The 13,352-nt window shown below is 35.4% G+C and overlaps 1 protein-coding gene across 1 annotated transcript in view; it reads left to right on the top strand.

The window, feature by feature from the left end:
• The first annotated feature begins 3,891 nt into the window (after window positions 1-3,891).
• Window positions 3,892-13,352, top strand: part of LOC106474643 (choline transporter-like protein 4) — a 17,643-nt gene continuing 8,182 nt past the window's right edge. Inside the window, exons 1-2 of the mRNA XM_013935334.2 lie at window positions 3,892-3,956; window positions 4,060-4,133. Of these exons, the coding sequence (XP_013790788.1) occupies window positions 3,954-3,956; window positions 4,060-4,133 (77 nt within the window). The 5' untranslated portion in view covers window positions 3,892-3,953. The remainder of the gene's footprint in view (window positions 3,957-4,059; window positions 4,134-13,352) is intronic.

The following is a 13,352-nucleotide window of genomic DNA, read 5'->3' as shown; positions in this document are numbered from 1 at the left end:
CCCTTCTCCACAGTGTCTGTAATTTTCTTTCGAGCAATTTCAGACTTGTCTCCTGTAGTGTTCATGTACTTAAACCTATCGAGTTTTTAAATGTGATTAGCAACTGTCGGTAATTTATATGGTGCTCATAAGCATGATTTACTAGCATATACACTCATCTGCATTAATTTTGTTACTGTTGTGTCACATTAATTAATATGAATATGGGTGGTCTAAATAATGGCAGTTAAAGTGAAACCAGGTCCAGATGTGCCTAACTAGCCCCGAGTTGCAAATATAAATGTATAATTTAAATATAATTTGTGATTAGGAACTTAGGAAAGTAGAATGCTTCCTTTCATCTGACAATTTGCATGTTGCAACTAAATAGTTTAGTCAGTATTTATCAATTTATTCTTTTAGCCCATTATGTCCAATTGTGCACGTCTTTTGTGTCCCTGTGCCCCACTTTATTTTTTCTGACTGTCACTATTTTCATGGGCATTTAACTTTTCAATTTTTTTCCACTTAGAGAATCCACCATGTTTTGAAAGCAGACTATCGGATGTCATACACACAGATGAAAAAAGAAGACAACACAAGCAGTATGCTGCTTTATGTAGAGGTGAATACACCAACCAGGAACGATTGACCTCTCGTCCATTCAGAAAGCGTCGTTTGAACCAAAATGCAGCCATAGATCTTTGGCATCAAATGGACCTTCTTTATGTTGAAATTCATGTGCTCCAACTTTAACAATCTCTGTGCGATGTGCTTGTGTTACAACTGCTGAGCCTGTTGTATCAAACTTCATAAATCCAATATCCCTGTGTGTTAAAATATTTATCAGGTCATCCTTTTTGAGCTTAACAACACTATTCTGTGGATTTGTTTCTGACAAAGTGGAATCCTCTTGTTTATTATTATTGTAGCTTTCAACATGGCATAGAACAGTTTCTTCGTTGTTTTCTCTTTCAAATGAAATAGCAAGTTCACAATCTTGCACTTTGACCTCTTTGCTGCCATCAAAAGGAACAGATGCTGGCTTACTGGTGTCATCACTTCCAGTAAGGAAAGCTCTCATCAATTTGCTTGACTCCACCGTCGAAGCTATTTGATGCTTGGAAAGAAACTGAGTGCCGAATTCTTCTTCAAAGTGGCATTGATGAAGAGCTGCAAAGGCAAATTCAGCAAGAAAATAATAAATGTAGAGATGTACTGCGACGGTTGCTGGATTTTACCCAGAATTTTCTCTGAATCTTGCATTTCATGGAGCGCCGAATTAATCTTCAAATTGTCATTGATGAAGAGCTGCAAAGGCAAATTCAGCAAGAAAAAATAAATGGAAAGATGTAGTGTGACGGTTGCTGGTTTGTACACAATATTTAGCTTATCAGAAGCTTGCATTTCGTGGTCATACTGATGACATAACCTCAAACGAAAACCCTGGAAATTTCCTGTCACTTTTGTAGTTATTAGCAAAGTATGGTCCAGTAATGAGAGAGCATTTAGAGCGTGTTAAAAACAAGCAAACGTCAACATCTTATCTTTCTCCTGAAATCCAAAATGAGTTTATAAATCTCATGTCTTCACATGTGCGAAATTATTGTTTGTCAGCAATTCGTAGAAACAAATACTATGGTATTCTGTTTGATTCCACACCTGATTTAGTACATCGTGAGCAATTGGTCCAAGTGATTTGGTTTGTTGAGAATGGCTTTAAGACAAAAAAAGTAGAAGTCAAAGAGTCATTTATTGACTTTATACAGATAAGTGAAAAAGAAAACAATTGAGAAAACAATAAGCCCAAAATTAGAAACGGATGGAATTTTATTGAGTGAATGTTGTTCACAATGTTATGAAAATGCTGCTGTCATGTCAAATCATCTGTCAGGCGTTCAACAAAGAATTCTGAACACAAATCCAAAAGCAATGTTTATAAACTGTGACAACCATAGTTTGAACTTAACATGCCTTCATGCTGCAAGTCAGGAAACAACAGTTATTACCTTTTTTTGGTATAATTGAAGCTATTTATTATGTCTTTGCTCATTCAACAACTCGATGGGAGGAACTGCAGCAGGAGCTTAAGATGTCTGTCAAGCCTAAATCAGAAACATGGTGGAGTGCAAGAGAAAAAGCAGTAAAAGTTGTACATGAAAAACAGGATGAATTGCTAGGACGGTTAGAGCAATTAAGTGAGAATGGCAACACTGCTGAAACAAAATGTGGTGCTCATAATATTCTGCAAAGCATGCTTTCATTTGATTTTCTTGTACTTTTGCATTTTCGGAGAAATCTTTTATCATCTATCAATCGAGTGCAGAAACGTCTTCAGGACCCAAAAATGAATTTTAGAGAAGCAGCTGCTGATCTTGAATCTTTGAAAGAGAAATTAGCTATGTGACTTTGAACGATGCTGGATGACATAAATATCAAAATGGTTTACAAATTATGTAAGTGCACCTAGTAGGCTATACTTCATTAGTTCCAGGTTTACAGTTGTGATATCGTGAGATGTTATTCACAATCCTTACACAGGCCTAAAATAAAGTTGGTAATTAATTCTTTATGTTATTTTCATTAAGTGGGTAATGAGTCACAAAACAAATAATCAAAACATTTCAGAGGTGGGGGTGCCAAAATTGTCTTTGCCCCTGGGTGCTGAGAACCCTTGCTACGCCATTGGATGCACGTTATGAAAGACTCAAGAGGTAGAACATTACAAGTAGTTTTATAATTTAACAAATATTCTACTATCAAACAGTTGTGTATATTAACCCTGATGAAGCCACAAAGGCAAAACATTGGTTGACATAAAAATATATTCTTTTATATTTATCTGGAGTGTAAAGGTCGTTTTTTCAGAATTTATATAAAAAAATCTTAAATTTAATAAAAAAAACTGATGTTTTGTGTATGAAAGTCTTGTAATGTTTATTGATTAGTAAGATATGCTTACTAATTTAAAAGTTATAGCATGAAAATTATAACAAGCACAAAATGGTTATGAGGTTGGTTCATGGGACTGAGCCCGTGTCGAAAGAGTTAATACATCGTACATTGTAATTTTTTATTACATAATTTTTCCTTTTAAAAATAACATTAGTAAAATTTTAGGTTTAAAGAGTAATTTGTGCTGAAGGTTAGTGAAAATATTATAAAAGTGTTTTAAGAACAATTAAACTTAATACACACTAACTATATAAAATACCCAACCAGTTTTGATAAAATATGCCATTATCATAATTCTTTAGTATAATTACCAGTGTTAAAAAAAGATTCCTATAAAATTGTTTGTCAAAACATTTATATTGTTAAATAATTAGAGGTTATAGTTCATGTATATATATGTGGAAGTTAAAAACAAACAAAAAACAACAACTAAAATATAAGAAAGAATACACTGTTTGCTCCACAAAAGAAAGAACCTACATAGATAATGTGATTGATTAAAAAGAAAAGAGATTAATGAGAAATAAAGTCAATTTTAAAGAGAGTACAAAAAATACTTAATATGAAAATAGATATGTGTACCATCTAATGTGCTATTGTGTTCACTTTCAAAAAGCTAAGAAAAATATAATTACACATGACTTAAAAACCAGTGTGTGTGTTTGTAAACTGAAAACATGTAACTGTAAAAAAAAGAATAATATGTAATTTTGAACTTTTAATCCCAGACTTTCAAATGCATGAAAGCATTAAAGCTTTTATCCAATATATTATTATCATATGACCAGATTATTTTGTGCTAAAATATGTTTTATTGTTATGAGAGATGATACACCAGAGTGCTTTACAATATCCTTAGATATGTAATCTTTGAAAGAAAAAGTTATCTGATTACTTGCTAAAGTGACTGTGAACAATAATGTCTTAACAAATAATTTTTTCCACTCATCAGGTGCTGCAAGTGTTGCTTTTGGTGTCTTGAGAAGTTTCTCAGATTTATCAACAAGAATGCATACATAATGGTGGGTTTTCTGTGATGTGATAAACTAGAATGCTTGTGAGATTTTATTGTTTTTATTGAGGCAAATTACTTAGTGTTGTTGATGTTTGATATCTTTTCAACAGATTGCTGTGTACGGAAAGAATTTTTGCATTTCAGCAAAAGATGCTTTCCTGTTGTTAATGAGAAATATTGTAAGGTAAGACTTCTTGTCTTTCATGCTAATAAAAATTGTTTCTGTGGTTTTCATTGATTTAGTATGTGTAAAATGTGTAAATTAAACCATATTGTTACAAGTTATAGTTAACATACACATTTTGTTAATCTATTCTGTTATTAGATGGAGTTTGAACTTCTAAAAGAGCTCTGTGCTTTTTTGACTCAGACTTTAAGCTTACAAGACCTTAGAAATAGTTTTTATATTTGTGTTTAGAAGGTATATTTTTGTGTGTCTTAACATGTATCACTTCAATTTATATGTAACTAGAGAACTTGTGGACATAAGGCCCACATTCACAGAGCTGCTTTTATGCAAATTTAATTTCTTTAACAAAGTTACAAACCATAATTAGTAGGTCAACTTATTTGTTCGCTCTAATGTAAATCAATGCAAAATTCCAATAACTCCTCTTACATAAATGGCTTTTCTTGTTCAGTGCTGCCCTATATACGCAAAACATTTTTTTTGCATGCCACAAGCCTTAAGCTCCCATGTACCTTACAATTGACTGATTCACATGTGTCTTGCATGCAAATCATCATGTGGCAACCCTCCACCAATAAGAGTGCAACACACTCTCCTGACACGTGATTCCTATTCGATTCTACAAAACTGTCACTTCTCTTTAGGTAGTACTCATGTCAAGACATGTATGTTTTTTTTGCACTCTTCAAATTTAATCAACTTCGTGATTTTTCTTTAGTTCAAAATTCGAGGTAGATTTTTTTTTTTAACAGTTAACAACTTTTCAAATAACTTATTTTCCCAGTTTTATCATATATTGTTTTTCATCAAACACTTGTGTTTAATTTTCACTTTTACACAATGAATTCCGAAGATCATGCTACCACTTCGGATATCATACCTTCTCCTAGCACACTTACACAGGCTATAGGTGAGGGTGACTCATCTTTGGGTTTATCGGCTATCATTCACCGTGAGATTGATCATTATTTGAATCAACCTGCTTCTCCTGATCATGCTCCATTCTACTGAACATGCCAAACCTGTTCAGGTTGATGAGGATTTTGACAGCCATTTTCCGCCACCTGATTTTGTTGTGTCTTCTTACGCCCCTCCTGTGGAATCAGCTAGGCCTAATATGGCTTTTTTAGTCGTGATTTCTCAGGTATGTTCTATTTTATCCATTTTCCCTATTTCATATGATCCACATTTTTCTTTGTTACATGATACCTCCTCCTTTCAGTAGTTGGTTTTCCCCCTTTCCTGGATATTAGGGTTCATGCTGATCATTTTGTTTGACAGATGGTTGAGGGTGCAAGCATACCTCGCCCTCCATGTGATTCAGATCAGTTTGCCTTGGCCTACCATCAGGTTGAATGTCCGTTTCTCGAATCTCAACAGTTAGAATAAATTTTGCCTCTGAGGAAGGTGGACCCTGACCATCCTGTTTGTTTATCCCATACCCAATTTTCCCACCTTTGTCTTACCCTATCAATTCTCCTATGGTACTTACCCTATTGAATCTCCTATGGTACTTGTCTACTATCCACCTCCTTTTCAAGGTGATCGCCAAAGATCGTGAGGGGTTGTCAAGGAATTTCCCCTCTCTGATTGCCTACATGTTGGCATGTTTGGCTTTTCCAGTTCTAGCATTACACACGTCGTTTCTCTGGTATTGGGATCTCCTGGGAAGCATTGCAGTCTTGTCCCAGGTACATTTACCATCTCCTCATGTTTGGGATTTATGTATGGCCCCTTTTCTTCATTGGTATGTTTTTAGTAATATTCCTGAGACTTTGGAATCCTGTACAGAGTTGGTGCGACAGCACAATACTTTTTTTTTTTGTGCATTGTTTGTCGCATTCTGAGTCTAGACATGCTTCCTGACCAGCTACTTCTCAGCGTTTACCTGTTTCTCTCTCTCTGAGGGTTCCTCAACTCGTTGTTTTATTCACACAGATGGACACGTCAACAACAGTACTGGTGGTTTCCGATCTAGTGGGAGCTCACCTACCCAATTTTATTCATCTTTTGCAACCTTTCACCACAGATGTTTGGGTTATTTGGGTTTCAACCAAGGGACTTGTCTTAAAATTTCTGTCCTCTACTCCATTATCTCAGATACTCACTTCCTTTCCATTACTTGGGGTCTTTAGTCCATTGCATCTCTCCCAGCAGGCCATTGAACCTGTCAATCGTCCTTTTCTGAGATTTTATTCCAGGCTGCTTGTAGTTCCCAAGAAAACTGGCAGCCTGTGATCGATTTACTCCACCTCAGTAAATTTTTGGTTCTTTCCCAATTTATCATGGAGTCTTTTCTTGCCTTCAGGTGGGCTTTTTCTCCGGATTTGTGGATGACCAAGATAGACATTGTGAATGCTTACTTGCATATCATGATATCTCATCTGTCAAGAAACTATCTTCAGTTTGTTTATCATGGGGTAGGTTATCAAATTCGCAGCCTGCCCTTCAGGCTTGCTTTGGCCCCATATGTCTTTTTTTTTTTGGGTGGTCAAGGCATTCATGTGACATTTACATGCTCATGGGTTGCTCTTCCATTATTACATGGACAACTGGTTTCTGTTTGCTCATTCCAAACAGGATTCCACCCATCACACTTATCGACTGCTCATGGAGGCATTTCTTGTGGGCTGGTTAATCAAACTGGAGAAGTCATTCTTTATACCTACCCAATATTTTGTCCATTTGATTTTTTGTTTTATTAACACTCATCTCATTCGGGCCCAATTGTCTCAGCTTTGACTTTGTTTGATGGAGCTTTCAGTTCTCCACACCCTTACTGCTCCCTCTCTTACAGCTTCCAAAATTCTATTACTTGTGGGGATGTGGTCTTCCATGGTAGCTCTTATCCCCTTGGGTCGAGCACATATGCAGTCTCTTCGGTGGACTCTGCACGAACAATGGAATTTTGCATAGGATCCATTGGAGGCTCCTATTTCCCTTCCTCCTTCCCTTGTAGATGATCTGCATTGGTGGTTGGACAAGGCTCACACATTGGCAGGTGTTCAACTTCCTCCTCCTTCTCTGGATTTACATATCTTCATGGATGTTCCCTTAAGGGCTGGGGTCCTGGGTCAATCAGCAGGAAGCTTCAAGTCAGAGGTCTACACTTTCTCTACTGTTGCATTCCTTTCAGATTAGTTGTCCACCTCGGCATGCTGTTCTTCAGGATTGGAATGTTAATGTGGTAATTCACTGCCTCACTTTGCCTCCATTTGAACTGCTGTTCTTGTGCTTGATTTTCCACTTATCCCTTAAGACTGATTTCCTTCTCCTCTTAGCTTGTGGATGTTGTAGGTTGGATTTATTTGCCATCGATGTTTCACATACTCGATGTCATTACACATATATTCTCCTTTATCCGGGTTGATCTTTCCTCTCCAAAACTTCAGTGGCTCGGGAGGGTAATTCTTCCTTCTTGCCAATTTCCCTTCCTTCCATTTCCCACCTTCATCCTCAGTTGGATCCAGATAGACTACTATGTCCTGTCCATGCTCTTTGTTGTTATGTTGCCCAGACGGCATCCTTCCATAGTGCCCATTCCCACCTATTCATTCCTTGGCAGACATCCTCTGTTCGTGACCTTTCTCCTTCCACCCTGACCAGTTGAGTTCAACTTTTAATTCGATTGGCTTATTCTTCCTTATTGTCATCTTCCTATACTTTGTTCCAGGTGTCTTCTCATCAGATCAGGCACCTAACCTTTACACTGGCATCTCATCTACATCGTCCCATGGAGCATGTGAACTACTCCACATACACTCATACCTCACTATCTGCATCAGTTCACTGTATCTTCATCTTTGGGTTATTCTCTTCTGCCTGGAGCCATTTTTCAGACTTTGGTGAGACTGTGACTGGGTAAGTTATCCACATCTCTTCTTTTTCAGGGGATTTTTTTTATTTACTACACACACACACACACTGTCTGCCTGACCAGGTATACTTAAAAATAGTCAAATCTGCACTGTAAGGCCATGACAATTATAATTTCCATGGCCACTATATGCACACTTCTGAGATTTGGTGTTCACAAGATCACTTGTAGGTTTGTCCTTGTGATATATTTGCTTCATTAAAATGCCCATCCCAGACCGTACTCACCCGTGGACTTCTTGGGTAAAGCAGAAGGGGGCCATGCTTTGGATTGAATAAATCAGATGTGGTCTGCTTTTCAAAATAGGGTTTTCTTGGTCACCCATTGCACTGCCTCAGATGTTGTCATTTCTCCTGACTCTCCACCACAATTTATCCCCCTTTTTTCTTCCAGTGACGTATGGGAGTCCTTACCACTTTCTAGTTCCAAGCCATTGGTGTGGTGGACCATGAAGTCATCCTCCTGAATGTGATAATGATAAAATTCTTCCTCAGTGATTTTATTATACCGAAGATGTTATTGTGCTGGGGGTGGTTCCTGTCAGTTTGGTTTTAAGAGGGACAGTTTACATTACAAAGACATGTTTACGATACTGGAAGGCAAGATCCCAAAATGGTTGATCATTTTCTCACATTGCTATTATGTGTCATGTTCATAGATCAGGGGAGTACGAGATTTTCTACGGTCTGATTAACTTGAGGTGAAGATAGTATGATCCTCTTTCCTACCCCCACCAGATGGCTGGATTTTGGATCGTAGTTGACTTGCCGCCAGTATGATCCTCTTTCCTACCCCCACATGGATGTCAGTTCCCGGTGGCCAGGGTTTTGGATTGTAGTTGACTTGCCTGCAGTATGATCCACATCCTACCCCTGCATGGATGTCGGTTCCCAGAGGTTGAGTTTTGGATGCAGTTGATTTGCTATGTATGGTCCATCATGCTCTAGCCACTCTGCACCTTGGGGCACATCCTTTTACTCATACCCACATTGATGTATTCTAAGGGATTGAGATTCCAATATCGTGTGGTTCAGATCTTTATCCAAACACTGTTCTCTCCCTTTTGGATGGGCTCCTCCCAATTTCTGCCCATGTCTGCGATCACTTCTTTCTACACTGGGCAATGAATATACTTGGTACAGAACTGGTGCGCTATCCCACGTATGATCTTCTACTGCAAGGATCTACTCTTTTAGGGTGTCCTTCAGATGCTTTCAAAGGATGCTTCTTTCTTTCTCTCACACCAGTCCCTCCACCTATTCAATGTAGGATGCTAGGTGTTTATGTGAGTCGAAGTAATGTACCGTATCGGAAGTTATAATTTTCTTATACCGATAGGTACTTACCACCTCCTACTCTTCCTCCCCACTGAAAACCAGTGGTTCCATTTTTCTGCTGAAACTCAAAACAATAGTTCGGTAGAATCGAATACAGGAAGTCACATACGTCACGAGAGTATGTCACACTCTTATTGGTGGAGGGATGTCACATGATGATTTGTGTGTGATGCATCTAAATCTGTCAATTGTAAGGTATGTAGGAACTCAAGACTTATGGCATGAAACATTTTTTTTGCATATAGAGGGCAGTACTGAAGGAGAATAGCTATTTATGTGAAAGGAGATAAGTACCTATTGAAAATACATTTTCAATATAGGAAAAATTATAACTTTTGGGGAATCTCCAGGTTCCCTAAGGATGAAAAGTTTTACCTTTGTGCAAACCTTGGGGCCAAGATGATTCATTTTGCACCATTTAGAAGTTTGTGAGTTTATCAGTTTAGGAGAAGGAGTCTTGGGGAATCTCCGAGTTCCCCAAGGGGTGTGGTGAAAATTTACCTTTTTGCAATTCTTGGGACCAAGATAAATTAGGAGGAATTATGCAACAAACACACATACAGACACTAAATCATATTATGATTATACTGAGAGTGTGCTAGATTTACTTTCATTACCAAATGTGCTAGAATGAAAGTTATGAAACTTGCAAAATATTTCTTATTCTTCGTGAAGTTTCATAATTTGATAATATTAATATTATGCCATTTTTCATACATCCATCATATATCAACTATATAAAGTCTACATAGAAAAGACATTCTATCAACAGCTGAAAAATAGTTTAATATTTTTGCATATTGAGCTTTATGTAATTCAAAAGTTATGTTGTTATTGTATTCATAGTAAACACAATTATTTCATTAGGTGGTTATTATTAAAAGTATTTAATTATAGGAGGTATGACAGTGGTTACATGCTACAACAAGCATAAATTATCCAAATTTATTATGGACATGTTAAAAGTAATGAAAATAATTTTTTAAGCTTTGGCAGAAATGAGTTGGTATAATAATAAAACAGGGAAAATTACACAAAGTAGATTCAGTCACATAACAGAATTGCTTAACTCTCTCAACACGGTCAGTCAATTTGACTGAGTCATGTGACCTTTTGTACTTGTTTAAATTTTTTATAGATTTAATACTTATAACTTTGTTCCCTATAGATGGATCTTCACCATGGGGAGATACATATAAATTTTTAGTTTTGCAGTTTTTATGGATGTTTTTGCATTTTTTACCACTACTTTGCCCCTTGTGGATAAATCTTCACTAAATTTGGTATGGAGGTCATTGGGTCCATGTGGAGATACATGCAAATTTGTGGTTTTGCTTTTGTGTTTTGCAGTTTTTATGGGGATTTTTGCATTTTTCTACAATTATATATAAGGGAAGCAACACGTCCTAAGATAAACTTCCATTAATCATGAATTTACATAACTTCTGTCCAGGGGATGGGTACAATAATATAACACCATTAGAGATTAGAGGATTCACAGATAGAGAGCCCTGGGGAGTAATAGCGGGGAATCAGTTACAAATAATGTATACCCTATGTCATTCTGCAGGGTGTTCTAAAGGTGCTTTCAAAGTTTAGTAGAATTGTTTAGGGAACACTTGGGGTTTCCCACGTTTGTGTATGTGTGAATGATATAGAGGGTTTGTCTGAAGCCCTCATTAAAAGATGTGCTGTTTGTATGTGTATGTATGTATAGCATTTTAACCCTTCCATTACAGGCTGGGTGGAATCTATCTAGCTTGTAATCACGAAAGTATCCATGAGAGTAATTATACTATGATTTTTGATAATGTATGCACATCTTTACAAAATTTTGCAGTTTATTGGTAAACATTACAAGGTTTTTGTACACAAAATATCAGGTTTTTAAATTAAATATTGAGATTTTTTAATTAAAGATTTTCTCATAAACCTTTTTCTTTCAGAATGTTGACTATCCAGCATGCAAAGCAATTTTGATTTTAAAATCAAAAAACTTTAATGCATTAAAATATTTTCAAATTTCACATGAGAAATCTTTATAATCTCCAGATAATTATCAAGTTTTTTTAGAAAAAACTTTATATTTTATTTGTTAGTTTCACTACTGTATTTCTATATGGGTTTGTTTGATTTGACTGACTTCATAACCTCAATAAAAAATGAGGAAAAAAATATAAATTATGCTGTTTTTCTTCTAGAATGACTACAAATTATAACACGAAAACACAAATGTTTAGTCTAAATGGCTTAAATCTGATAATATTATACATTTATGTATATATATTTATTATTTTTGTTACATTGACCACCCAGCCATGCCTGGTTAATTGTACAGAAGTTACAATGACGAGGCGCACGTTCACTTGTGTTACTGTATACAGTAATATATAACTGATCTTTAGTCTTTACAAAGTGACCTGTCTTGGGTGTGTTTTAATGGACTAAAAATACAGTCTCATGTCAATTATTATGCATAATATATGTATATACATTATTACTATTTACAAATAAGTTCTTAAACTTATTTTCTTAAGACATAGAACAGTAAATAAAGCATTCAAGCAAACAATTATCTTTTCTAGTTACGACCTTTGTACTTGTTGCAGCTTGTCATAGGTTGTTAAGCCTTATGAAATTTCCCACGTGGCGGATGTGAAAAGAAAATTTTTTTAAGTTTTATATATACATTTTAAATAACCAAAAAATCATACATTACTATATCGATATCATACAATTCCTCTATAATTTATCAAGCGTAGTAACTAAGCTGTATTTGGGTCTAAAAAAATATGAAATTTCGAGCTCACTAAAGACTTTTCTTATCATTTGAAATCTTGTGTGAAAAGAACAAAATTAACACAATAACTTGCCAAATGGCTGAAAAAAACCACTAGGGGGACATTCTGAGCTTTCGATTGGTTATTCTTGTCATATATAAAAGTAAGTGTATACAAGGGACCTTTTCCAAAAATGGAAAGAGGTGGCTGGTGGGGTCTACTGTGTTTGATTCAGTACATGAGCAATATTTCAGCAAGAGATAAGAGGTTCTTATTTTATATTTAGCTTGTCAATATCAGTAGTTTGAGTTTCTAATTCGTACAAAACTGTAGATTTTGTATGTTTACATCACAAACATCTAATTTGAACCAGTGCTGCATTCAACATATCGCATAACACACAAAAATCGTTGTTTGGCTGTGTTTTTTTATATTTACTTTTAAATTAAGAAATAACTAACATATAATACTAAAATTTTAATTATAATCTACAATTTGATACCAAACTTATTGAATAAATTCATAAAATAGTAGTTCAATAAAATTTTTAATGCAAGTCAAGAAACACTATCACATGACCTGTTGCGATAGGGTTAATACATACCTAAATAACTTTGCCACCTGAAATAATTTGTAAGCAATAACTGCTGTATGAATACTAATGATGATGAATAATAGTGTTTTAATGATACCTCCAAAGTTAATGTGTGTCTTTAGATGTTTGTTTATAGTAAACAGTACTAAGATACTGTAACTCTAGTGCACCTCATTATCTTTTTTCCAAGTCACTGCTGTATACCATGACTCCTGTCATGGAATAAAGAGATCTAAAACACAATAAGAAAACTATAGAATGTAATGTATAAAACTATTGCCAAGGCTATTGAGCAGCTATTTATTAAGAAGTTAATATAAAGAAACCAAGAAATAGTTAATGCTGTAAACTCCTTTTCATTTAGTCAGGTACTGATGTTGGTTTGGGTTTCAGTTTTTTTCACGGTTCATATAATGCTGTATATTTTGTGTTAAAAATAATACATGTACACAACATTAGAGTGTAAAAATGACAGTTGTTGCTGCTTGATGGAAAAGCATTAAGAATATTTTAAATATGATTAATTATATTTCAGAAGTCATTAAATGTAATTAAGAAACAAAGTGATTTTTTGGTCTCTTTTTTTTTCTATATACCGTATTTTTTGGAATATAAGATGCACCC

This window comes from Limulus polyphemus, unplaced genomic scaffold (genome assembly GCF_000517525.1).
Source record: "Limulus polyphemus unplaced genomic scaffold, Limulus_polyphemus-2.1.2 Scaffold7472, whole genome shotgun sequence".
Classification (NCBI taxonomy): Eukaryota; Metazoa; Arthropoda; class Merostomata; order Xiphosura; family Limulidae; genus Limulus; species Limulus polyphemus.
The sequence above is the reverse complement of the archived record's forward strand: the minus strand, read 5'-3'. Positions and strand labels throughout refer to the sequence as shown.